Genomic DNA, 26,537 nt, shown 5'->3' with positions numbered 1-26,537 from the left:
CTGCAAACAACGGGTCACTTATTATGCCGCCTGTTCTCCATTACAGACAATGTGGATTCAGCGCAAAGCGTTTTAACTGTGTTAGAGGCCATTTTCTGATGGATAATTATGCCACATGTGGACGCCTGCCCAGTTTGGGAAGGAACAAAAGCTGTGGGTCTAAATGAGAGGAAGAATCGTGACCGCACTGCATTAGCAACAGCAAAGTTGAAGCTAGTAAATGATATCAAGCAAGGGTGGCTAAACAATATGGGAGTGAAATACCTGAATACACTCTATGTAGCAGAGATTGAGTTCTGCTTTAGACAGTGTAAATAAAATAAATCACTATAGACTAATTGCTGTGATCCACAAACAGTAATTTTTTATTCAATGACGAGTGGTATCTTCAAGCTATAGAAGTATTACAAAGAAATATTCATTACAAAAAAAACATGTGAGAAACAACGTCCGAGCATCAGAACACAAATTAATGTCATTTTGCAAAAATAAGATTTTCTCTGAGGCTGAAGTTCACCTGAGTGGCCGTGGACTCATGTATTGCTGTCATGTCATGTGTTCACCACAAAGGCTCACCAGGCTGGACATTCAAAAATTCATCCCTTTTTGATTCGAGTGAGCTTTAATGGTTTCGGGTTGCAGGAAATGGAGCTTTACGGTGCATGCTTTTTTTTTCAGTGAAATCAGCAGCTATGGAGAAAAGTTGTGGTGACTGGCAAGTGAAAGTCTCGAGGCTCTGATCTTATTCCCAGATGTCTTCAAAAACGTTGACGTCCAACAATCCCATGTTAAGAAATAGTAAAAAACAGTGTTTGTTCACCTCAAGTAAAATGCTAGTTCCCAGGTCATAGTCATTCAGATGATCATTGCTGCCCCATTCTCTATCAGTCCGTCCATTTTAGTATTCTAAGCTACAATATATATACACAACAATAGGCAGAATCTACTGTGTAAGCGTGATTGGTGCACTAAGACTGATTCTGTTTAAAAGTGATATGTTGGCCACAAAAACACGGTCATTCACTATCCACCATACAAAAGGCATGAGGGCCAGAAGCCTAAAGTCAGGCTGTGATGAAGAATAACACAGATTTCATTCCGCTAACTGTTCTTGTAAGGCCTCAGTTCAATCTGTAGTTGTTCTTACTGTAAAGCTTTTATCGTTCCTGCGGAGGAGTGCATGCACTGTTGCTTCCCTTGTCAAGTTGTGACCACACCGGCACAACAAGTGGGGGGGGAAACATCGCAGGTGTCCACGTGGAGCCTCGCATGCACGCTTTGATGGTGAAATCGAGGTCAGTGTCCGTGTGATTACAGAGAGTTAAACATTAGCTTTTCAACACATTACACAGGGAAAATTTATCAAAGTGCAAAATAAACCACATCAACTCTTGCTTCACCCAGTTAAGCCCGTATTTGTTAGTGATTGTGAAATAACTCCACGTAACATTGCAGATTTAACATTCCATGGAATGTGGCACTCAAAATATGAAGATGACAAAAATCACGCATGTCCTTATAATGTTGTGACGAATACTTGCAGGTCTCCAGGTTGTGTGGCCCCGGTCCTCGACACCATGGTGCGTCGTTAGAAGGGCCAAACACACACACACACACACACACACAGAGTTAGGGGCCGGATGTTCAGTAGGCGTGGTGGCCCACTCATACGGAGCCACCGCAGGGGGACTCAGCCTCTGCCTCTACACCTGTCCCTGCACAGGAGAGGTTACACGCTGCGTCTCTGCATTTCAAGGCAGCTGTCATCGGTGCTCACACAAAATCACGTCGACTGACAAAAGTAACTCTTTCTCTACAGATGAAACTCAAACATAAAGTGCTGCATCCACACCAGACAAATCCACACACATAAATCAAACTGGCTCATACGAATAAAACAATCAATCGCCTCAATTTTTTCACCAGAAAATTACGACAGAAGCAGTGTTATCCATATAAAAAAAATCTCCTCTAGCTGCTGCTATTCCAAGTGACACTTCAAATTATTATTGCGATATTTACTAATAGGAAATAGGGATCTTTTGGGATTACTAAATGGCATAAAATGAGTCACAGTCAATTGCTGCCAAGGCCAATAGTTGCAACTAAGAAGAAGGTGTTACAAATAAGGCCCTTTAGCAAATGATAATCACTCCAAATGATCACATGCAAGGCATGAACTTTAATCCTCTGATGTGCATAGTCCTGAAAACGTCTGCATTAATTGGGTTGTGCTAGTAATGTTTATTTTCACTCCAAACTTAGCTATACTGATGCAAAACGTTTAAATGGAATTGAGTCACTATACTGTACTAGCTCAGGTGATTCTGTTGCATGTTCCCCATGTTTGTAATAACTGGTGAAAAACAGTGACACCTAGTGTTGACTTTCCATAATATTATTTAGATAACGACTTACCTTATCCACAAATAAGAATATTATAATAATTAACCACTTTTTGAGGACCAAAAATAAGAAGCATCTTTGGTCAACCCTGCAATTAAGTACAGTGTGCGTTCAGACACGACTCTAAAAACTTGAATTCCCGGGGAAGAAGATGGTGTAAGAAAGAAAACGTATGCAAATTCAAACAGCAAAAATCCAACCCCCGCACAACTGCTCCGTTTTGTAAGACAACAACCCTTTCACCTTTCGACAAGGTGATTTGGCCTTGAGCTGTGATTTTATAACAGTCCCTCTATGATTCAGAGTTGTCCAAAAAAAAATTTAAAGTCTCAAAACTCTGTAGTGTGAGTGCGTTCAATGGTTTCACTCCATTTATCCATTGGGCTGAGGAGTCTAGCTCTGAGAGAAGTACTCGAGAACGAGGCGGATGTGTCCCAGGCGGTCTTTGAGCGAGGTCAGGGACAGGACAGTGGTCTGATAGGCTGGGTCCAGCTGCATGACGGACAGCAGCCACCAGCACCAGGCGGGTCCATTGGTTGAGGACTACAAGAGATTAAAAAAAAAAAAGGATTAGATCAGAAACAAAGAACGTTGATTATCAGGAAAAAGCATGGCTTACTATTCAACCCAATTAGCCCTTTTAGATGAAATCACTCTGTTTTAACTTTTTATCTCAAAAAGATTTTTCCCCACAACTTCCAACTACTTTATCATTGTCATTAATTTCACTGAACGCTTACTGCATGCATTGATCCTATCTCAGTGAACTCTTTTTTAATAAGTGTTCTGTGATGTTACCATAATGCAGCTCTCAAATCAGTTTGAACAATTAAAAATATGGTTAAAGTCTCTGCAAATTCATTTTCATTCATACATAAATTAATAAATCAGTGACTATCAGGGGCATTAGTGTGGTTTCCAGTGATGTTTGGTTGACATGAATTCTACTAAATGAACTAAACCATTCAGCTACTTTGGTTTGATGCGTTTAGACCTTGTAATTGAAAATGCAGCAGGAGGCAGCGCACAAATTAAATGCGAAAAGCAGAGTGTCTGATATTCTTTTTGTGTTTTTCAGTTTTGCCTCTATCGCCTGTCAGCAGCATCAGTGACACACCCGCTCATGCACTTCGGACCTTTTCCTGTTATATTCTCACATGGGCTCTTTACACTATCATGGAAACTAGATGTTTTAGAGGATTAAGGTTGCGACTGCTGCCTCAAATATGTAAAGGCCCCAACCTGAATGTTTTCCTCCTTTTCTGGCATGGTGCCGTACTGTTTGTTGATCTGCTCGCGAATGCGGCTGCCCATGCGCATGTACCATTCCTGAGCCTGCTGGTACACACTGTCATGGAGACGCTGCAAAAGCTCTAACTCACTGTCATCCACCTGAGAGAGAGAGGGGGGGGGGGAGCAGACAGGGAAGAGGAGAGTGGTTGTGTTGTCTAGCAGTAACATTTTATGGTATAGTAAAGTTTGTGACTTCACGGTGCTGACCTTGAGGTCCTCCAGGTACTCTATGTCAGCAGTGTGGTAGCCGTCTCTCTGAGCTCTCTTAACCACCTTGAACCTGTTGCCACCCACAGTGTCCACGAAAGACCGTCCATCAGGCAGCAGCTCCAGACTGTGGATCTCCAGAATACAGCCGTAGTCAGAAAACCTATAGTGCGTTACATAAAACCAGAAATCTCATGCTTGTACAAAAGAAAAAAACATATCGGAATGCAATATTCACTGCATTAGTTACACAGAAAGTTCAACAAAATCAGTTTTTTTACTTTCTTTATCGTTGCTAAACAGGCCGTCTTGACCCATGATTATTGACAAAATATAATGACATGTTGGAATTAAATATCTAAAATACAACATTAAATTGCATCTCATTTGGATGTTTGGATGTTTCTCTGATTTAGATAAAAAAAAAATCCTGTCAGTAATCTAAGAAATTAAAACCAGGGCAGATTTGTAACCATGCTGCTATTTTCCACCGTCACATGTCATATGAGGGAGTTCAGCTTTGCCCACATTGCGTCCTGCTCTATTGCCATTTTCAAATATGTTGCTTGCTCTGGATAATCGAAAATATGTACCTACACCGAGTGAAGGACAGAGCTATGAAGGGTGTGTTTTTTGTGTGCTTCATACCCTTTGCCATGCTCATAGCTGCACATGCCAAATTTCTTGGTGCCTGTCTCCATGCAGCGGCGCATCATCAGCCGGTACCGAGGCTCGAAGATGTGCAGGGGGCAGGGGACTCCAGGGTACGCCACCGTGCAGACAAATATAGGGATGTCCTTATTTAGACTGCATAGACAAGGCAGAGGAGAAATCAGGGGGACAGTCCACAGAGGGGCTACAATCAATCCTAAATCTAAATGATGTTTTATTGTATGTTCAAGAGAGAGGTGCCTACTTGGACAGTTCAGCCATCTCGGCATCGTGCACCTGCTTCCTCTCAGCCAACTGTGATGGGAAACGATAGTTCATGATGTCCTGAAGCAGAAGCGTGGGGTTGTACTTCCTGTTTTTTAAATACTGGGAAGAGAAATTCGACAGTAAGTTATCAGCAATAGTATAAATACTCATTGTATTCAAACAGGAAAAAAAAAAAAACAGGGATTACAACTTTTTGTTTTAGTGTTTGTATTAATCGTATTGTATTCAATTGTAGTCTTGCTGCCGGTCCATGGAGATAAAAGCATTCAAACTACAGCAGAACTTTAAATAATAGATGTTATAGTTTATCACAAGCAATGAGGAACCAGGGAAGTTATCTGGTTCTGTAGCTTGGTGTGAATTTTGTTAGCAGATGAGACATGAATAAATCAGTTATGAATAGTAGAAAATCCTTTTTACAAAGCTGTCAGCCAAACAAAAGGAGTGAGATTAGTCTCACCCTGCCAGAGCTAACTTTGCTATCTGAAGACCACAATGTGGAACCAAGTAAAAAATCTTGAATAATGACTCCGCTTCAAATCAAATGTGGAAATCAGTGGAGCTAAAAACGGGGCCTTCTGCTCTCGTGTTGAAAACAGATGTATGGCTGCATGTGTCTGTGCTGTCAGTGATCACCTCTTGCAGTGGCTGTTTGCAGAGGGGACAGCGGAGGTTGTGGTCCAGACTCCGCTCTATGCAGTTTTTACAAAAGGTGTGACCACAGGGGGTCGTGACCGGCTCATAGAACAGCCTGCGGAGAGGAGGGATGTTTAGTACAGTGGAGGTGGTGATTATTGTGTGAGTAGCAGTAGTAGACATTAACCAGAGAGAGGAGATTCAGTCTGATCCATGAATCTGCAGAAGACAGTGATACAGAATTGATTTGACTAATCCAGGACACTGACCTGATGCAGAGGGGGCACTCAAAGTCTGACACCGTGAGAACACCTAGAGTTTTCTCTCTGCGCTGAATGCTTTCACCTGAAACACACAGAGAGAGAAACACAGTCACACTCAAGCTCTGTGATCAGTTTCCTCTTCAGAAGAGGAAGAACAAATGAAACAATGATTCTATATAAGTATTATTAAACTCATTTGTTAGGCGCATTAGTAGAACTGTTTATAGTGCCAATGGCAAAGGACCTGTTCAGACCTGGTACTAACATTCATCCTAAGAGATCTAACCACAAGAGGGCAGCATTCTTCTGTCTCCTGTGATCTGATCTCACTTCCCTTCTCTATTTACAAAAACACATAAACATCCAAATTTCCAAACACAGTCCAAATTTTGTGTGTGTCATTGTGATGGTGCAAGCGAGAGAGGGAGGGGGGGATGCTGTTTGCAGCTCTGCTATTAGAAGATTTTACCCATTTGAGAAAGAATTTAAGTCATTATGGGTTGGTCAGTGTTGCTAAAGTGATGGTGCCCACAAACCAATCCAAGTATGGACACTGAGAACCGTTTACACGCATTGATTCATTTTGAAACTGTAGCGGGTCAGAAGACATAGAGTAGGTTGTCCTTCATACGTGGCCCAGGAGCCAATCACGTGCACAATCAGTTTGTCAGGGTAGGCAGTGTTACTGGAGTTATAATGTGGAAACACATACCGATACGACACTGTCAGTTTCATAATGTCAGTAATTATCAATACGTTCACCACAGCTGTTAGTCTACAGTTATAAAGTGAAAGTGTCTGCTCTTATCACGAGAGTTAAACTACGAGGATGAAGAGGATTTGGTGTTAAAAAATAGTTAAAACGTTCAGTGTTATCGAGGTTCTACTGTCCTAACGACAGATCATTAAGGACAGATGTTAAAACCAGGTCTAAACGGGGTCAAAGAGGATGAAGGTGTTAGTCAAATCACAATAAGTATGTGTATTGAGTGTTTCTGCCTACGTGTGCCCTGTTCATCTTCTTTCATCATCTCCTCGTCCTCTTCAGCTGCAGGGAGGAAGGACACTGCCTGGCAGAGGCTGAGGCAGCACTCCGTACCTGTGTCGTGTTTCACCTTGAAGCCCAAAAGACAAAAGATTTGATCAGTGAGGGTGATATTCACATTCTAACACCTTCAAAACCAACCAAGTCCACATTCCTAACCAGCTTACCTGGTGTGTCTCTCTCCTCCCTTTACCCTCCCCCTCTTCCCCAAGTGGATGTTTGAGGGCCTCAGGGTGCAACGGCCCCTGGGAGCCACTGAGGCTGGTGATTGGGTAGGGCTCTTTCAGGTACTCTGATACAACCTGCAGGATGCAGGGCACCTCCTCCGGCACAGCCATGCCCTCCGCCTCCAGGATCTGCCGTTTGAATGGAAACAAATGTATTGAAAGGAATGTTTGTTTTCATCAATGCTAAAATGAAAGTAAAAGGTGATACAAAATAATTATAATTAAATAAGAATACATTTAACATGTGTAAATGTAAGATAACTGCTGTCATTTCAGAAGGAAGAGCTACATTGGAATAAACTCACACAATAAACAACTATCAAAACAAATTAATTTATAAGCAAAGGAAAAGAGGAGCATTTCTTGCTATAAGAAGCACCACCCACACATAATGAAAACAAGCTTCAATCAGAGCAGACGATCAGGCAGCGTAAAGTTGGCTTGTGATCATATGAAACAGGATGTGACTTGTTGTGAAAAATAACACATTCATGATACGGAAAGTCTTACATCAGCCTGCATTTCTGCTCAGGATCAGTGTGAAGTGCATGTGTGAATGAAATGGAGGGCATTGGGGGAGGTAGGCTTTCTACTGAGCACCATTCTGTTACTACTGAGTGTTTCTTATCTGGTCTGCTGCTTCATTACAGGAGCTATCAAATTCTCCTTCGGGTCCCAACTAATGTTTTTTTGCAGATGCTCGGAATGAGCTGTAAGATATTCTACGCCTGGTATCATTTTAGTTGTCTCTCTCCATTCTTGTATTTATATATGAACCTTCTTAATTGAATTTGCTGACCCATCTTGACTGGGACTCCCTGACAAATACACTATCTAAAATAACCTTCCTGGTTAAATAAAGGATAAATAACAGATCAATGAAATAAAACAGCCTACTGGTGATGTTCACAAACCTTCTTGATCTGACTCTTTGCAGGAACGAAGTCGGCTTGCAGTTTGAGGCAGTGGTGGAACTGGATGAGAGCTTCTGTCTGCTGACCCATCTCAAGCAGTACATTCCCTTTACGAAAGAAGCCCTGCATGCAGAGAGAGAGAGAGAGAAAAGTGCAACCAGCACATTACTGCCTGTTAAAGTGAAATAGATATTCAAACCATGTCACTGCAGAGAACATTAAGATTCAAAAGCACCAACCTCATTTAAAAGTTTACACAAATGCGTTTATGGTCGTTTGCATCATGTGTCTGCTTAAATGCAATGTGACATTTAAAAGTGATGTAATGGATCTCTGTAAATAAAATGAAATGACTGCATTAGCAGCGGGCCACCCACTGGCACAGGGCGATTATGACATAAGTAGCTGTTTGCATAACTTTGTGAATGACATAACGTCAATAAAAGGAGATAAAATCCTCTTAAGTGGGTCAGCGTTCTGCAGGTACAGTGATACAAGTCTAAATAAAAGCAGCACCTTTCTCCTGAGGTAACATGTGTACTTTCACACGCACGTTACAGAACCAGATGATTAAGTGCTTCTGCGGTTGAAGTCAGCAGACTTGCACAGAGATCCACTGAAGGGAAAAGACAGCAATGAATTTGGTTTTATTCATGGACTTACGGTGGATTTGTTCTTTTCTGCTGTGTAGACACTGCAATTACTGACTCATGGTTGTACTCCATCAGTCTGTCAAGTTGCAGTTACATCCACCTCTGTCATATTACTTATACATTTATGACTTCTAATTTAAGGAATTTAAGTAAGGGCACTGAGAAAGTTAAACAGAATCAGCACATGAAATCTTGAGTAATGGCCAAAAACTTGATGCGACTCTTTGACCTCCAAATTCAAATCACTTCATCCTCCAAGTGAACATTTGTAACAAATTCAAAGAGATTTCCTGGAGGTGTCCCTGATATCTAGTTCTTGAGACTGGGACAGACGGACACGAATATGATGAAAAAGACAGGAGACGTCATGAGTCTGACCGACACCGTCCCGTCTCTCACCTCGGTCCAGTTGGGTCGAAGGCAGCAGAGGTGGTCGAGGTCTGTGAGAGCATCAGAGAAACGCATCAGGCCGAAGTGAGCTTCTGCTCTGTACAACTTCAAGCTCAGGTCATCTGGGGCTGAGGGTGGAACCACAGGAGAGAGGTTAGGAAACTACCAACAAACTTAACACATGTAATGACACTTATAAAACAACCTGCATAACAGGTTGGTTTTGATTTAGAACATGACCTAAATACATTAAATTACTTTGGAGCCACTAACCTGAAGTATCAGATTGCTATTAACACTGACACAGTGCTTAAAGAAGAGGAGTCACAAATGTTACTACCAACAAACTTAAAACATGTAATGATACTTATAAAACAACCCGCATAACAGGTTGGTTTCGATTTATAACATGACCAAAATATATTAAATTACTTTAGAGCCACGAACCTGAAGTACCAGATTGCTATTAACACTGACAAAGTGCTTATTTAACAGATCATGACTCAGTAGGATGTGTCTGATCCCCATTAAAATAATCCTTAAAAGCCTCTGTCATTATAAATGCACAGTAATGCGATTTTAATTGGCTTTTTGTAACGACATAATCCATATTCATACAGACTTAAAATAAGTTAAATTATTGTTTGTGTCAAATGTTTTAGTTCATCGGTTACACCACTCATACAGTCACTGTTGCCTGAGGCTGTTGCTCCAGTTAAATAATGTTGATTTACCCAATGTAAAGGTTATAATAACAAACACACCCTCTTCCCTTGACAATGACCATACAGAGGAATTATAAAAGGAAAATGACCAAGCCCAAAACTTAAACCTCCACTGGCTGAAAGACGAAAAAGTGCAAGGAAATCATTACACAAGGTACGACTTTGCCGGAGAGAGGGAGGCAGCGGTATTTATTGAGCTGGATTGGCAGAGGTGTACGTCCGTAGATTCACTGTAGCAGTAAACACTCCTGATGTCCCGACCGACGAAATAACTTTTTCGCTGCTGAATCGCGAAAATAAGGTAATTTGCAGGAGATACTGTAAGTAACTGCACAGATACAATAAGAGAAAAGATCTGATTGCACGGCTGTTTTGGGGAATCAAGCGCTCTGAGCTATGAAAATATTTCACAATGTGCTCCTTGCAATTCTTCTCTGCAGGGTTGTTTAACTGCAGACATGTGCAAAAACTGCTCAAAAAAACTGAAATTGTCTCGGCGTCCAACAATGTTCCCTTACAACAGCTGTTATAGCTGCTTTTACTGCTTCTTATAGTGTATGTGATGAAAGTAAATGTTATATCAAACCAATGTGGGTTAACTTCTTCTGTAGCACATTTCTCATTCTTAGATATACAATTTGCCTACTACTCAAATATACTATTTACTATAAATATCACTATCATTACAACTGTCGTTGCTGCTCCCTTCATCTCTCTCTGACATTTTTCTTTTGTGTAACTACTTTTAACATTGATTGACCTCTCCATTTATATTAGGCATTGTCGTGCTCATGAATGTTGTAAATAGTGCTATTTTATATTGTGGTCTGTTAAATGTGACCTCTATTCTACCTCTGTCTGTCCTGGGAGAAGGATCCCTCACTTGCAGGACTCTGATTGATTGATTATTCTGAAACATAAGTTTACGTATTTTCTGTTTTGCTCAAGTGGATTAACACAAAAAGAAAAACTTAACAAGGAGGAAGCAGCATCTGGAGACTGACCCAGTTATACATTCAGGTCATTCGACAGTGATCACAATCAATCCATTCTATCTCATCAGGAATGTTAGTTTCCTGTATCTCCTGCCATTACATTATTGTTCTGTAAAATAGAACAATAATGTCACTGTTACTGGGCAACAGACCAGACTGTGCGCAACACATGAAAAATAGGACGCCAAACTAGTCCGTCTTCTTATTGCAATTCAAGGTAAACATGTTTTCATTTTCCTAAAACTTTTAGAACACACCCATATTTATTCTTTTTTTGTCAAATTTAACAGTTCATGTCGTATAATGGTTAACTGCTCAAGGTAAAAAAAGAAAATGGTTAAGGTAAAAAAACGGAGTGTTGCAGCCATAATGCTAACTTGTTTGTTTTTATTTTTCTTATGTTGCAGTATTTGCATACGCAGTCGCAGCAGGGATATCTGGGTGGAGCATTGTGTCTGGGGAAGCAATATAATGGCGCACCTGGTGATGGGAATCAGGTGTGGGTTGGATTTGGGAGAATCAACAGTTTTTGTAGCGTGTAGCTGTTTCAGTTTTGTGTTGTGCATTGGAACTCAAAAGGAAGATGCGGATGGACGGAGCACACGTCGGACAGAGATCCCCCCCATTCACACCTCAGTGGCTTATTTGGTAGTTCTTTTTAAAAGTCACTAGTACAATGGGCCCTTGGGTGGCTGCTGTTCAGGAGGAAGAGCGGGTTGTCCCTGGAGCCACCATGCCCAAAGTGACCTTGGGCAGGACCCTGGACCCCATTCTTTGACCCTGATGGCTGTAATAGTGTGTGAATGGTGATGGATAGAAAAAGTGCACAATATAGAAGTGCTTTATTAATGTGAATGGGTGAATGTGGCTTGTACTGTAAAGTGCTCTGAGTGATTTATTAGATTAGAAGGGTGTTATTTAAATGTCCGGGGTTAAAGGTTCATTGTGTAAGATTTAGGTGAAAGGGATCTATTGGCAGAAACTGAATATAAAATAATCCTAGTGATGTTTACAGTCGTGAACAATCTTCTAAATTGTACGAGTAGTAGTTCTCTTGACCCTAGAATGAGCATCCTTTATATATATATATATATATATACGATTTATATTTTCTACAGACGCTGCCCTGTTTTTAACAGTAGTGCAGACTGGACAAAGTTAACATCTTTTGAGTTTTTATGACAACTGAAGGCTGCCACAGGTTCTCTCTCATGTTTGGAAGGGGGAGGGTGAGGTGAGGGGTGTTCAGCTGCATCATAAAAATTCACATCTAAATTCTACACACTGAACCTTTAAGAATGAGTTAAACATACAGTTCCCTGCGGATATGAAAGTAAATTAATTTGAATACAAAACTAACAACAAGTGACATAACATTTGTTGATGAATCACAAACCCTCTGTCTGCACGGAGACAGTGTTTGAACAAAGTGGGTTACTATTACACCTTCTGATGCGTCATTAGGTCAACGCTGTGTTGCAGGAAGTAGTAGGCAGCTGTGTGTTGTTGTCAGAATGGTGAGAATAAGACAATGTAACAGAGGAAGACAGACTGGAAGGTCGGAAATTGATCGAACTGTAATATAATGAATCAAAACAGAAAAGGAACCGAATCAGACAGGTTGGGTCTCTCTATAAATTTAAGATCTTGACCTTATTATGTTATGATTTGAATTGAACCAAATACCTTTTATTATAATTCATCTCTTCATTTTGCCTTAGATTTGTTGTGTAAAGCACTTTTGAACCATGGTTAGATAAGTGCTATACAAATAAAGTTGCTATTATTATGAGTGGCAAATCTCAGTAAAAGACAATAACCAATCACTAAACACAATGCCATGAACTTGGTATGGAAAAGTTATGAGGGCATCAACATTGAATAGATGCACTGCCCAGGTGTTTTTTTTTTATTTGTTGTGTTTTTCTTGGTTTTGTGAATTCTAGTTGTGTTTTGTGTTTTTGCCCAATGACCACTTGACAAAGGGGGAAAGGAACTGCAAACTACATATTTGACACCTTCATGGTTGCATTTTGTAGTATTGTTAAAATACAACATTGTCATACTAGCATATAACTACAATATATATATATATATTGTAGTTTGCTTTTGCATAATTGCAAAGTGTGATACATTCATTGGAACTAATGGAACAAACAATATGAACAATATTTAATATCCAGCATTAAAAACACATCATGGGTGTGTTCTGCTTCATGAATGAACATATACTCTAATTCCATGACTCTTTATTATCAATATGTTATAGATTATTATGTGTTTCAAATTCTAAAACACTGACACCGTTTAAAGTTTGGATTTTATATGACAGGTTGGAAGAAAAAAAAACTTTTGACCGGAAGTGGGGGTTAACATGTCAACACAAACATCTGTGTGCAGCTGGAATGGTACGTGTGTCCCTTACCCTTGTCAAGACCCTCACTGGCGATGCGTAAAGCCTCGGGGAAGGCGCTGGCTCTCAGCTTCTCCTGGATGTGGCACGTGCTCAGGGTCTGGTCCGGGCAGCACTTCCCTGCGACGCTGATGAGCAGGACGTTGTTCTTGGTGGCCCTCACCTCCCTTTGTTTCAGCCTGGCTTTGCACGCCGGGCACTTGGACGGGAGGAACCCTCCAACCGCGCACCTCCGGCAGAACGAGTGGCCGCACGACACGGTCACCGGCTCGGCCATGAGGAAGAGGCAAAGCGGACACTCCAGCAGATCCATGGGCAAGGTCTGGATGCGGTTTTGTTGGTCAGAAGAAGAGAAGAGACGCAGCTCCGTGGAGATGTGGACGGTTTTATAAGAAGTAGTGACAGCAGTGGTCGCGCACGGACCATTTAAATAACCCACTGGCAGCCAGTCACAGTCAGTGTGTCCCCCTCCTCTGTGATCCCCCACCGGCTCCTGTCCACTAAAGCTGTCACACGCTCACCTCAGTTATGTTATTTACGCGTAAAACTGGCATGCTCCATTTCCAGGGCTAACGTGGTGTCTTCACCTCGGAGCGCACAGCAGCTCCCCCACTCAAAGCAGCTGGAGCAAAGCGAGCCAGAAAGAATCACAAGTCAGCTCCGGTCCAGCGATCGGCTCCGGACTCCAGACACGACCCGCAGAAGAAGAAGAGGTGCACATTGATATTTTCTTATATCGAGGTCCGTGTCCGATCCTAACCCGACGTGCACGCTCAGCCTCGGAGCGGGGTTACTGAGTAACACTTTTGCATTACATAAATAAAAGACCACGTGACGCAGCGACGCGCCGTCCCATTGGCTGAGAGCACGCCTTTCCACCCTGTTGTGAAACCAAATGATGCCGAGTTTCGTAACATAAGTCCATGCGTCAAAGATGCTCCTCTTTTCTCTCTCTCTCTACCTGGTTTAATTAAACCTCCACTGGGTTAGTGGGTTGGTGACCTCGTGCGATTGGTTCGCGTGATAATGCTAACGCGGTTGCATGGAGACAGGGGAAGGGAATCCCAGCAGCAGCAGCATAGGAGAACAGACAGGGGGCGAGGTGGAGATAGTGACATAAGCCCAGTGGTGGAGATCCTCACTTGTTTTTGCATTTATATATGCAATAGCCTGATAGAAGCCACGTGCACCTGATGTAAGGTCAGAAACTGGGGGAGGACCCTTTATATACAGTCTATGAGGTTAACAGTTTGCACGAGGAGAGGCTTGAAACTCTGTGTCCTGTACTTTTGAGGCATGACAAGAGGAGGCCCCAGAGCCGAGCAGTGTTATAACCGTAAAGAACCAGTGTTACACAAGTACCATGCAGTGTTGATGAAATGAGGCCAGAGTCTGCCACCGGCCAAACACCTTTGCACATTATCATTACCATTATTATTATTAGAGCAAGTTGCTTCAGGAGGACAGTTAGGCAAACAGAGCACCTTTGACAAATATGTACTTTAAAGACGAGGTTATGCATTTGCTTAATGCTCTGCAGAAATAGCAATTCCTCAGCCGATGCTGGAATTAGGCTGTAGTGAAAAGTAGTTGTTAAATTTACAACAAAATGTCATTTGTATCTCTTTTGATGACGCTCAGGACTGGAGCCGCTGTCAGGGCCCCCACCGTATGGAATAGTTTACCTGAGAAACGCACACAGTTTTAATCATCTCTCAAAACATGCTTTTACCAAGTGACTTTTACTGTATTCATTTTAGCTGCTATTTATTCTGTTATCCATTTATTTTGCCATTACTTTAAAACGTTGAATCTTTCTTTGCTTTTAGATTTTGTATTTTATAATTTGCAGTTCATTTTTCAAAGGCTTGTTGTCTGAGGTTTATTTTTTTTGTCTTTATGTATCCCCTTAGCAAAGCATTTCTCTCATGACTGATGCTACATTGATCGTTATTTTTTTTTTAACTGTACAAACACCCTGCTCGAACCAGACTTAACTGGGTTCCACCTTTAAATCATTTAAGGTTATTCACTGGACTTTAGCTGCTTCCCTCTTTGCTTTCCACAGCTTCTGCTAAGTAGAGGAGTGAAGTTTGATGTTGAACGTGCAACATTTCTTCTAGACTGGTAAATAAACAGCTATTAATGCTAACCTTTTCTGTGTTGCAACCAAAAACTTCATGTAGCTCCTTTTCAACTTTTCATAATCAAACAAGTGAGCTTGAAGAAGCTTAACCGGCAGCCTTTGTGACGTGCATTTCTTTCTGAAAATTAACTTCAAATAACCTCGATAAAACTGTTTGTGGAAAAACACAACACAAGTTATATTGTCAAGTGCTCTCTTGAAAAGCTTGAGGGAGGGAGGAGTTACTACGCAACTCCAGTACATGTTGACCTCTCTGTAACCACTCATAAGATTAGACAGTGTGCAAGTCATCTTTAGAGCACTTAAAGGACATAATTTAAAGAGATTTTACAGAGTTCCCCCAACAAACACTAAATTACTACTACTGTGTGATTGTGAAAGCATTGCACCCTTCTGCAATTAGATGTTTGGAAATGGTTTTTATTACAAAAGCTGAAAATTGGCTTCCCGGTTGATCTGTGTGACATCTTAATTCTTTGAAAATGTTCACAGGAAGTGGTAATAATATCTATGTGAATGCTTTTAAATAAAACACTATTCGGGATTTCAGACCCAGCCAACTTCTTCCCTCTTACACTAATAAAGCTCACAAAAACACAGAAAGATGCACAAAAAAGAAACACGAATACCCAATACAAAACTTAAGCAATTTCATCAATAATACTGCACATAGCAGCGTCTTTGTCCCATATTTTTTCTCTCCTTAAAGGAGGGATGCTTTTGTCCTGTTGAGCCACTGCCATACAGCTGGCCCCTGCTTCCTCTACATCCATAGGTTCACTTTTCAGCCTGGGGGCCAGGCCAGAAGAACTACCAACACTCGCTGCTGCAGACATATTCCTTGTCCCATCACCAGCACCATCTGGACCCTCGATCTGTGGCAAGTCATCAGGTAGCGAGGTGAGGCATCCCTGAATCATCTCCACCACTCTCTCCAAATGTTTCTGGAACCTCTCAGCTGTGTCCAGCCTCTGCCTCTTCTGCACCTCCATCATCACCCTCAGCGTCTCCCTTGCTTGATGCGGCCGGTACTCATTTATCAAGTGGTGCAAGTGAACAAACAGAAGCTTTATGTCCTCCAGCTTTTCTTCACGCTTTATGCTACCAGGGCTCTTAATGAGGATGTCCAGCAGGTCCAGAAAGTTCACGAGAATGGACATGTTGAGCTTCTTCAGCTCCCGCTTGTGGTCAAACTGCATCGGATGGAGCCGCTCGATGCCTTGGCTCTCTAGAGGCCGGATGATGAGGTCGTCACACTGGAACTGGTTGCCAAACATCATGTAGTTGTCTCTGATGGGTGGAGGTGGCTTGGGAGCCAGAGCTTTACGGATGTTTTCATCGGTGTACTCTTTGATGTACTGCATGGGCGGAGGGGGCAGGGCACTGACCTGCTGCGGTTCACCCATGATGCTGACCTGAAACAGAGACACCGACTGTTAGTTTAAAAGAAAAGTGTTTCTTGTATATTAAAGATTTTTGTGTTAAACATGTGGTGCGTTTAGTTAAGGAAACAGCTGACAGTCTAAATAGAAGTATCAGAAGTACATGTACGTAAGAACGGCCACTATCAGGACAAAACTGTGTTGATGCAGTAATTTAAGTAAGCATAACTTTTACTGTTATTTTAGTTCATAGTCATGTGTTCCATGTGCTTCTCCCCAATATGAGTGTGTAAAATACCGGATAGCTGCAGCTGCCACAAACACATAGAAAGTAAAACGCACCATATTTTAACTTCAACGTTGTGGAGCTGTAATGGTTGTGTCAAACTCTAGAAATGCAAACACCCCGTTAGTTTTTTCCACATTTAGACTAAGTGGCAAGGTAGCTGTGTTGTTTTAGTGAAGGATCGGGGCGTTCAGACAGCCCTAGTCTGCCGGTGGACTCCGTTTGAGACACAGAACGAGCTGGCGACCGCTGGTTGCGCTGGCTGCTGCCGCTAAACAACCGAGAAGCAGAAACTCTCACTTGCAAACCTCGATTTACATCGTTGGATGTGTTATGTGTTCAGTGTAAAGCCAGTTACGTGACAGCGTTGTTAAGGCAAACAGGGGGTTAGCTAACTAGCAATGGCTGCTGCTGGGCTAGCGGTATCCGTGCTAGCCTTTGCTAACTTGTTCCCTAATGGCTTGAAGCACACTAACAGCACAGGTAGACACAGATGAACCGACGGTATTCGTACGCACCTATAACGCCTCTCTCCGGTGGGTGAAAGCAGATGTTAGCGGTGAGATAAACAGACGTATAACACCGGACTGATAGCTCTTAGCAAAGCGTAGCTGCTTCACTTCCGTGGACTTTCGTTTCTGCCCCATTCCCATTGGCTGAAATGTGCTCGTGACGACCACACTAAACGCTGATTGGTCGAGATGTTCGAAACCGTGTAGTAGTACTTCTGTCTATGAAGTATATGCGTAGTATTTGATGATCTCCTAGTTGGAGGTCGTGGAGATGCAACCTGAAAAGATGAGTTTATCCTTTCAGTTTAATTCTGAGTTAGGTGATACAAATATATGTATCCATTCGATAATGTTAACATGTGAATTTAAGTGATGATTTTAAGTAGCTTCTAACGCATCTTTTAACATTTTCACATGTTAACTTTGTATTTGGAAGACCAAGACATCATCCCTTCAACACTGGGTTTCAATGTTATACAATCATAGTAGGTCTACCCTTTTATTGGGTAAAACTGCCTTTCTGTGACCTTCAACCTGTAGTACTCAAAACAACATCAACAATACTACTAGAAGCCTACTACTACTACTACTACCACTGCTACTACTATTATCAACAACAACTTCATCATCATCCACAACTTCCATGTAATTTGAGAGCAAAAGCACAAAATGTGTTCTATTAATCCTGACAAAGTTAAGGACTGTGGCATAACCATTGAGGTAAGATTCCTCGAACACACGCTACACAACATTGAATGAATTTAAAATACATAAACAGTTTAAAAGGAATGCTAGAAAAATTCAGAAATATAAGGATTATCTTTGTTAATGGGGCATCTTATAATAACGGTCGTATAAATGTATGAGGTGACGGGAAAATACATTCTGTAAAATAGAGAATTGACTAGAAACCCAAATACAAAATATAACAGTCCTGTGTTATGTTAAGACATGATACTGCTTTAAATTTTTACCAACACCAAGCAAAACCTATTCAATTTGTATAGTTTGTCGCCATTATATTACCTTTTTCTGTTTGATTTGATTTCTTTTGTGGAACAGTTTTTTACCTTAATATTTGTCACACCATCATTAAACTCATCACTCATTTCTACCTGGCGTTTTTTTTGCTTTACCTTTTACCTTTGCTTTATTTTAGCACAAATGCACACAACTTCCGATTTACAGTCACACTTACCATGTACAGTCCTTACAGTCACTTCTCTTTAGCCTGACACTATGTATTTACATTTCCCAATGCAGAGCCGACATGCTTCTTCATAACATGTCTCAAGAAATAATATTTTTTCATTTGGATCTTTTTTTATTTTTTATCAGTGACTTAAATTGTCTTCACATTTAATTGTAAAAATTCAACAAGCTATTCATTTTGCAATTTAAAACATATGCTTTTTCATTTGTCTGTGAGTATTATAAGGAGGGAGATTATAAAAGAACACAGAAATTTCTCACAAATTCAAATACAGCTTAGAAAATTGAGACAGCACAAAAAAATAATTTAACTTGGTTGGCCTTATCATATAGGTTATGGTTAAAGACATCTGTCTTCAGGTTAGTTTTGTAAGAGAAATTGAGCTAAATGTTATCAGTTATTTTCTATATGAACACTCTTCTTTAGTGGTTATATAATAATCTAATTATCAATTCCAGGATACCTTCAATCTGCATATTTACGTGGAAAATGTAAAAAATGGCGAAGATAAAAATAATCACTCTCCCACATACTGGTTTATTCCAACATCGTCAGTGGAAGTACCTGCCAGTGTATGTTTAGTGTGTGTGTGCATGCACAGATCATTTGTTACCGTGAGGATGTGGTTTACCGAGTGCAGCGTCTCTATTCCGGAAGCTCAACAGCCTCTATCACATCGAGCGACCCACATAGCTTCGACTTTTTCTTTCTGTCACATGCAGTAAAGTTCTCAGTCTCGCCTCATAACATTCAGTGTTTCTCAGAGCGTTGTTCATCGCTCTTACCATGTTCCCCAGGGTGATTCTAAAGGGAACTATGATCAAAAAATCTCAACAAAAGAAAAGAACATCACCTTGTAACTACAAGGAGCGTTTCTTTGTATTGGATACACAAGACTTGAAGTACTCGGAACGACGACCAGGGGTAGGTACATGCACATATTCAGTATACAAACTAGTTAACCAGGGGAAGTGAGCCCGCTCGGAACTTACCGTGGTTTAATTAATATCCACAGTGTGCATAGGAAATGTAACGGTCATGTTGTTTCAGAAAAAGCCCATGATGAAAGGTTGTATCGAGCTCTCCAGGATCAAGTGTGTGGAGATTGTGTGTTGTGACGTTCCTATACCATGCAACTTCAAGTACCCTTTCCAGGTGAGGTTCACAATTGCCCCGAAATAAACACTAATTCAATATAATTCATTATACAACCAACATGATGCATTCTAAAACAGGTAGCGTTCTAAAATACAATTATCTTCACAGATTTTTCATGATACCCATTACCTCTACATTTTCGCCCCAGACAATGATTGTCGTCAGAGATGGGTCAGAGCTCTCAAAGAGGGTGAGAAATGTTGAGAACATTGAAAGCAGTGCAATAAATGAATATGAATTATGGATTTTAGGTTAATATTTTATTCTGTATCTTTGTTTTTTATCTTGTTCTATTTAGAAACAAAACACAACAATTTGGTCGCAAAATACCATCCAAAATTCTGGCTGGTTGGAAAATGGAGATGCTGCCAACAAACGGAGAAACTGGCGCCAGGTTGTCACGTCTATGATCCTCTGGGTTATGGTTTGTAATATTTCATCACTTTCATAAATTCCATCAACTTCCTAATTTGTGTTCATGACATTGTAAAGTAGTTTGATGGTTTTGTCATGTGAATATGAGGTTAAGGCAAATCTTGATATAAACAAAATGTCTTAGTGTTGAATAATTTCAATTACCTTTAAAATCTCTATTTTGTAAACTTGTATTTGTCAGAAACTTTCTCCAATGCAATTTTTCCGATTCCTCCACAGCTTCTAAAAAGCCACTTCCTCAACTTCCAGATCCAAAGGTAGAACTTTGTAAAGTAAAAAATATTACTTGCTGTTGTTAAATTGTATTCATGTGCATTTCAACACTGTTCAAACTACAGGGGTGGATAAAACAAGAAGGTTATGATCTCACCTGAGCAGATTCTAATAAACAGATGGTTCTAAGATAAAAATAATTCCCCATGAAATAATTCAGTCCATGGCGGTAGAGCTGAGATGCACGTACAAGAAGGTCGCCGTCATGTGCAACATATTCTGAGTAACAGGTCCCCAGATACAGTTCTCGTTGGAGAGAGAAATGCGATGGATGCCTCTTGGGAGTCTGCTTTCAACTGCAGCCGAAATGATGAGGTCTGACTGTCTGCATGGACGGTAACAACTTTAAGGATGATAGCGCGAGTGAGCACGTTGCAAACAAACAACGCACACAGTGCTGAACACAGATATACAAGGCAGCAACAAAGCACCGAGTTTTCTTATGTTACTATGAGATGTGTAAAACATCTCCTAATGAAACTTTGGCAGGACAAATTAGAATATGGAGCAGCACTACAGTCTTGATGAGAAATGGGAAACACTGCTTTGACATGAAGCAGTAGCCGTGGTGGCGGTCTGTGTTATAAGAGCTTCTTTCTAGTTTGATATTAATCTTTTGTGTCTTTGGCTTTTCAAGTTGCCAATTTCCCTGTGGTTAGCGTTCAGATAATCATGTATCTTTTCAGCTTCGTTTCCTTATCTTGTATTTCTCATATCAGATTATAACTTAGCTTCTTCTTCTACTCACATGTTTTACTTGCTGTTAACTTGCTGTAAACAGAACATGCACTAACATACTTCAAATATTGTGATTTTAAGTCCTTTTCTTTGGGGCGTTAACATTATTTGTCTGCTGTGACTGAACTTGTAAATGTATACTTATTTCGAGGTACATTTGAGCTTTTATTGCTCGCCTCATGAACTGTGCTGCTAAAATCAAGTTCATATACATTTTTATATACTTTCCTTTGTTATCTCTGGTAGACGGAACTGCAGGGTGGAGAACAGAGGGTGGTCATCGCTCTGCAAGACTACACAGCGCTGGGAGATGACGACTTGCCCCTTCAGAAAGATCAAGAGTATGTCTTGATCAGAAGCACCCACCCTGACTGGTGGGCTGTGCAAGACAAGCAAGGGTAAGGAACAAAAATGGCGGTCCACCCTCGCTTCTGGCTCACACTGAGAAATAATAGCACCTGAATTTAAATAAGGGTGATGAGTTGATGTCCATCTTTTCTGATTTGTTTCCAGGAATATCGGATTTGTGCCCAGTAGGTGTGTGGCTGAAAAGTCGGGCAGCAGCTTTGAGAGATTTGAGTGAGTTTTATTGAATTTCTCTTTTCTACGTAATTGTGAACATGCGAATACTTGCAATTCCAATCGGTCCTCTGCAGGATTGAATTAATTTTAAATTAATTTGTCATTTCACAGATGGTACAATAAAAACATCACCCGAGGGGAAGCTGAGACTTTGCTAATGAATGAGGTAAAAACAATACTGATATTTAAGGAACTGAGGATTATTCAATTTTCATTTGTTTATTTCTCCAGCTGTGCTTTGACAGAAAAAAAGCTTAAAATCCTAATAATTCTGCTAATAATTACCAGTATTTGTGTCTGAATGACGCAGTGCAGTGCAAATATACCTGCAAAACAAGAATCTAACACAACGGCGTAGATGTCTCACGACCACAGCATTTCCTGCTGTGAGTGCTTTTGCTACGTTTTGCAAGAAGGAGGTAAAACAGCTATCCATCATTATCTTTGAGCCGCAGTGACCACCATGCCTGTGCTGATGTTAGCTGAAGATTAAAGAAATGATTTGAAAAGCTGTTTGAAAATGTTTAAAGTCCTCTTCTGGTGTTTTTAAAAATGTTAACAGTTCTTGTGCCTTTCATGATATTTTCGGCAACTGTGTTTAGCAACAGAGGAAGCATCGAACCACCGACCCTCTGGTTAGTGGATAACCTGCTTTACCTCCTCTGTTGGCAGTGTTGCGATGTAACACTGCAGTAAAATTGAAAGTCTGAAAGATGATTGATTCATACTTTCAGCCTGGGTTTGTGATGTTACAAATCTAAGAAACCAAGCTTATCCTGGGTGGGACTCAGATGGAAAGGACTCCTATTAGATTGTGGCTCAGACTTTGACGGAGCCTGACAGAAAACTAACCCAGCCCAAACCAGACAGATATTTCGTCCTTTTTGTGTCCTAGCTGGACCCGATTCGATGTTTTCCCTGATTACAGACACCTGCAGTATAAAAAAAGCCCAACCAACAAACCCAACGGGCTTGCTCCTAATGGGTCCAGACAGGCTTGGGTCATGATCCACACTTTAGGTCTTACGCTGCAGGTGGGCAGTTAGTGTGGGGTGAGGAGATGAGGAGCAAGGGCGGGGCCACATTAGCATATTCATAAGTCCCAGTAACGAAATGAGGAAGGAATATGTAGAGTTACATTTCAGCCGTTTTTAAGGCCAAGAGGAGAATCTTTCAATGAATTTAGTGAAGTGGGACTAATGTATGATTACATTTTGCTGATTTGCTGTAGTTTCAACACTTTATTTTCAGGGAAAAGAAGGTGCGTTCATGGTGCGGGACTCGAGGCAGGCAGGCGTCTACACAGTATCGGTCTTCACCAAAGCACCTGGGTAACCTTACTTCCTCCTATTATACTTGTAACTGTTAATGTAATGAACCTGTACAGATGATATATAACCAGATGCTATGCTGCTATGTGTATGTACATCTGATTACCACATTTCACTGATTCGTGTTTAAATAATTAGATTGCAAATAATGTTGCGATTTTACCTCCAGGTCAAATGGAGAGAAGAATCCGAGGGTGAAACATTACCAGATCAGGCAGAGAGAGACGGAGGACAGCGCCTTTTACTTGGCGGAGAAGTACCTGTTCAGCACCATTCCTGAGCTCATCCTTTACCACCAACACAATGCTGCCGGTAGAGTGCGGGTTTTCCACATACAATTATTAGTAATATGAGCCAGAAGGAAGTTGATAAAACAGCTCATACTTCTACCCTCTGCTCTGAGATCATGAATGACTATGGATTAATATACCTCTGTATGTGTATTTCATTTCTTGTCAGGCCTGATAACGCGTCTGAGACACCCGATCTCTCAGGATGGAGGCTGCTCCCAGGTCGCCGCTGATCCCACAGCAGGTTAGAGGCTGTACACTTGCATAAATGTTTAAAAGTCGACGCTGGAAATCGTGTTTGTTGCTGACCTCTAGTGGTTTCAATTGCACACACAAAATGCACATTTGTTATCTTCCCCTTCTTTCCTCTTAATTTAACAGTGTTATGTGTGTTGCTCACTAAAACGTTCAACAGATCAGTGGGAGGTGGACCCGGAGGAGCTGATCTTGGGTCAGGAGCTGGGCAGTGGTCAGTTTGGGCTGGTGATGGAGGGAAAGTGGAGGGAGACGAGGGTTGCAGTGAAGATGATAAGAGATAAGTGCATGTCAGACGAGGACTTTAAAGAAGAGGCAAGAGTCATGATGTAAGTCAAGTGTAATTCATGGTGATGTTTCATATCCAGGACAAATTAAGTGAAAACCAGGGGACTGATGCTTGTGTATGTGTGTGTTTTGACAGGAAGTTGTCCCACTCTAGGCTGGTGCAGCTCTACGGTGTGTGCACCCAGCGTTCTCCTATGTGTCTTGTGTTTGAGCTCATGGAAAACGGCTGCCTGTCAGACTACCTGCGAGAGAGGAAGGGGTGTTTGTCCCAGGAGATGATGCTGGGGATGTGTCTGGATGTCAGCGAGGGGATGGCTTACCTGGAGAGTTCCAACTTCATCCACAGGGATCTGGTAAAATAACAGCAACTTTTTTAATTCCCTATGGTGTCTGTGCTGTTTCAGCATTGAAACCCTCCTCTGCTTCTCCTTCTTCGGCAGGCTGCCAGGAACTGTCTTGTGTCAAAGAACATTGAGGTGAAGGTGTCAGATTTTGGGATGACCAGGTATGACTTCTACCATAATTTTTTTCATCACAGTATTTTTTTTTTTTGGACTATAGTTATCAGTGCACATGTACTGCTCTATAATGTTGTGTGTCCACCCTCTGGGCTGTAGATTTGTTCCGGACGATCAGTACACGAGTTCCCAGTGCTCCAAGTTCCCTGTCAAGTGGTCGGCCCCAGAGGTCATCAAATACTGCAAGTTCAGCAGCAAGTCAGACATCTGGTCATTCGGTGTGTTGATCTGTCTCACTTGTATGTACTCTATGTCTGATTAGCTGTCTCTCTGCTCATACATTATTTTAAGTTTCTGGGTGAAAGAAGGTGTTAGGGAGCTTTGCAGGTCGCGTAACTAAACACCAGAATCATCTGTGCACACTGACTCTGGTCTTCTCAGCCTTAGTGAACTAAAATAGAAGCTGTCTCAGCCCACGATGGTTTGGTAAAATATTCAATAGACACTGAAAATCTTGGGAGAATACACAAGGCCTTAATATAGTTTTTTTTAATTTATTTTTTTAATTGTTATTTAATGATTTCCAATAAATTACTTTATTTTGGTAGAGGGGTCGATGTCTGCTCATGTAATGAGGATGAATAAAAGATACACTGTTGTAATAAATGTGGATATTCTGAAACTTTAATGTGAAATTGTGAGTGGTTTAGATGAGAGTTCTATGCAGTATGTGTCAAAGTTGCGCCAAATGAATGTCCCGTTCTTAAATACAAGCTTATATAGCTTATTTCTAAACAAAGAGCTTAACATAAAGGAAGCAAATGGATTATTGCTTTAAAAGTGAGAATTTTGTAATCAATGTTGAATGTAACACAGTAACCAGTAATATGTCTCTGTTGCTTGTAGCTTCTTAGCATCTGAGCAGAAACTTATAATGTTAACAATGTTTATATGTCCCCCCCCCCCCCCCCCCCCCCCCGCTCAGGTGTAATCATGTGGGAGATTTACAATGAGGGCCGTCTTCCCTATGAGAACCGCTCCAACACTGAGGTGGTGGAGTCCCTGAACTCAGGCATGAGGCTCCTGAAGCCCCGCATGGCCCCAGATGCAGTTTACCAGCTCATGGACTGGTGCTGGAAAGAGGTGGGCACAGGACTCTAACAGAGTGGAAGCAGAGGAAGTCCCAAATCTAAATAATAATATTGTTTTTCTGTGTTATTTCGCAGAAACCAGATGATCGTCCATCCTTCGTTCAAGTACTACACGAGCTGGCCGCCCTCGGAAACCTGTGAACAGGGAGAAAATCTGATATTGATGATTTTGAAAATAACTTTATTTATTTAATTTATATTGATTCCTTCACCAGTTGATTGTCTGATGTTTTTCAAAGATGGGAGAAGTTCTCTCATCTGATGACAACAAAACACAAGACAATTTTCGATCCCTGGACATTGCACTTTATCTGTTTTACAGTTTTGAATAACCTGAGAATTCTAATGACGTCCACTCACACAGCTACAGCTGCTCGCTGCAGATATATTCCAGAAGAGCTCTGTTTATGTGGTGAGGTGGTTATGTTATATGACTGATTGTCGATTAAAGGAAACCCTGCTCATTAAATGTTCTGTATGTTTTTAAATTTTCTCAGCAGTAAAATTATGGCACTTGATCAACGCTAGCTTGACTTCAGGCTATTGGCAGTGAATTAAATTGCTGATAATGCTTTTCAACTATTATCAAAAGCTCTTAGTTTTGCCAAAGTGAGACTAAATACACAAAATAGAAAAAAAAAGTTTCAAGTTCCCTGCACGAACCCCAATGAGAAAGACTTGTCATTGAGGATTGATATTTTTACAGTTTAACCATGAACTTTACAACAAATAAAATTCTAATTAAATTAAGAAACAAAAAAAAAATTTGTGCCCGTCCGTCAAAGGTTCATATCAGTCTATTTTGAAAGATGGAGGTGGGAAGATGTTTACTTGTGATTTAACAAGAATAAGCTGAAATACTATAGGTCTCTTATACTTCATATGGCTGGGTGATAAGGCCAACAATTATACAGAGATAAAACATGTCATATC

At 41.0% G+C, this 26,537-nt stretch overlaps 3 protein-coding genes across 3 annotated transcripts; 1 reads left to right on the top strand and 2 right to left on the bottom strand.

Moving 5' to 3' along the window:
* Positions 1-342: 342 nt before the first annotated feature.
* Positions 343-13,945, bottom strand: lonrf1 (LON peptidase N-terminal domain and ring finger 1). Its single transcript, XM_053428594.1, has 12 exons — positions 13,119-13,945; positions 8,983-9,101; positions 7,931-8,053; positions 6,957-7,145; positions 6,748-6,859; positions 5,751-5,826; positions 5,482-5,596; positions 4,823-4,944; positions 4,555-4,713; positions 3,907-4,069; positions 3,649-3,798; positions 343-2,949 (listed from the first exon to the last, which is right to left on the bottom strand). Exons 1-12 carry the CDS (start codon positions 13,417-13,419, stop codon positions 2,800-2,802), a joined length of 1,779 nt encoding a protein of 592 aa, XP_053284569.1. The 5' UTR covers positions 13,420-13,945; the 3' UTR covers positions 343-2,799.
* A 1,711-nt stretch (positions 13,946-15,656) lies between these two features.
* med7 (mediator complex subunit 7) lies at positions 15,657-17,570 on the bottom strand. The gene is made up of 2 exons (XM_053428595.1): positions 17,439-17,570; positions 15,657-16,667 (listed from the first exon to the last, which is right to left on the bottom strand). The coding sequence occupies exon 2, from the start codon at positions 16,656-16,658 to the stop codon at positions 15,894-15,896; it is 765 nt and encodes a 254-aa protein (XP_053284570.1). The 5' UTR covers positions 16,659-16,667; positions 17,439-17,570; the 3' UTR covers positions 15,657-15,893.
* A 1,714-nt stretch (positions 17,571-19,284) lies between these two features.
* On the top strand, positions 19,285-26,073 carry itk (IL2 inducible T cell kinase). The gene is made up of 17 exons (XM_053428593.1): positions 19,285-19,569; positions 19,696-19,800; positions 19,912-19,993; positions 20,102-20,227; positions 20,458-20,495; positions 21,496-21,647; positions 21,763-21,828; positions 21,943-21,997; positions 23,083-23,162; positions 23,332-23,474; positions 23,622-23,696; positions 23,868-24,036; positions 24,132-24,348; positions 24,436-24,500; positions 24,613-24,731; positions 25,439-25,596; positions 25,680-26,073. The coding sequence occupies exons 1-17, from the start codon at positions 19,432-19,434 to the stop codon at positions 25,743-25,745; spliced, it is 1,854 nt and encodes a 617-aa protein (XP_053284568.1). The 5' UTR covers positions 19,285-19,431; the 3' UTR covers positions 25,746-26,073.
* Positions 26,074-26,537: the final 464 nt, after the last annotated feature.

The sequence above is a fragment of the Pleuronectes platessa genome, chromosome 8, assembly GCF_947347685.1.
Source record: "Pleuronectes platessa chromosome 8, fPlePla1.1, whole genome shotgun sequence".
NCBI classification, from domain to species: Eukaryota; Metazoa; Chordata; class Actinopteri; order Pleuronectiformes; family Pleuronectidae; genus Pleuronectes; species Pleuronectes platessa.
This window is presented reverse-complemented; position numbering and strand designations above follow the sequence as displayed.

What these genes read in the sequence shown, in the direction of transcription:
- lonrf1 (XM_053428594.1), bottom strand. Translation starts at nt 13,419, where the DNA reads ATGGATCTGCTGGAGTGTCCGCTTTGCCTCTTCCTCATGGCCGAGCCG. An exon ending in GCAAACAGCCACTGCAAGAG is followed by an intron (nt 4,945 to 5,481) that starts GTGATCACTGAC and finishes TTCTCTTCCCAG; the next exon opens with TATTTAAAAAACAGGAAGTA. An exon ending in GAGATGGCTGAACTGTCCAA is followed by an intron (nt 4,714 to 4,822) that starts GTAGGCACCTCT and finishes TTGTCTATGCAG; the next exon opens with TCTAAATAAGGACATCCCTA.
- itk (XM_053428593.1), top strand. Translation starts at nt 19,432, where the DNA reads ATGTTCCCCAGGGTGATTCTAAAGGGAACTATGATCAAAAAATCTCAA. An exon ending in GGTCAGAGCTCTCAAAGAGG is followed by an intron (nt 19,994 to 20,101) that starts GTGAGAAATGTT and finishes TGTTCTATTTAG; the next exon opens with AAACAAAACACAACAATTTG. An exon ending in CGCCGCTGATCCCACAGCAG is followed by an intron (nt 23,697 to 23,867) that starts GTTAGAGGCTGT and finishes AACGTTCAACAG; the next exon opens with ATCAGTGGGAGGTGGACCCG.
- med7 (XM_053428595.1), bottom strand. Translation starts at nt 16,658, where the DNA reads ATGGGTGAACCGCAGCAGGTCAGTGCCCTGCCCCCTCCGCCCATGCAG.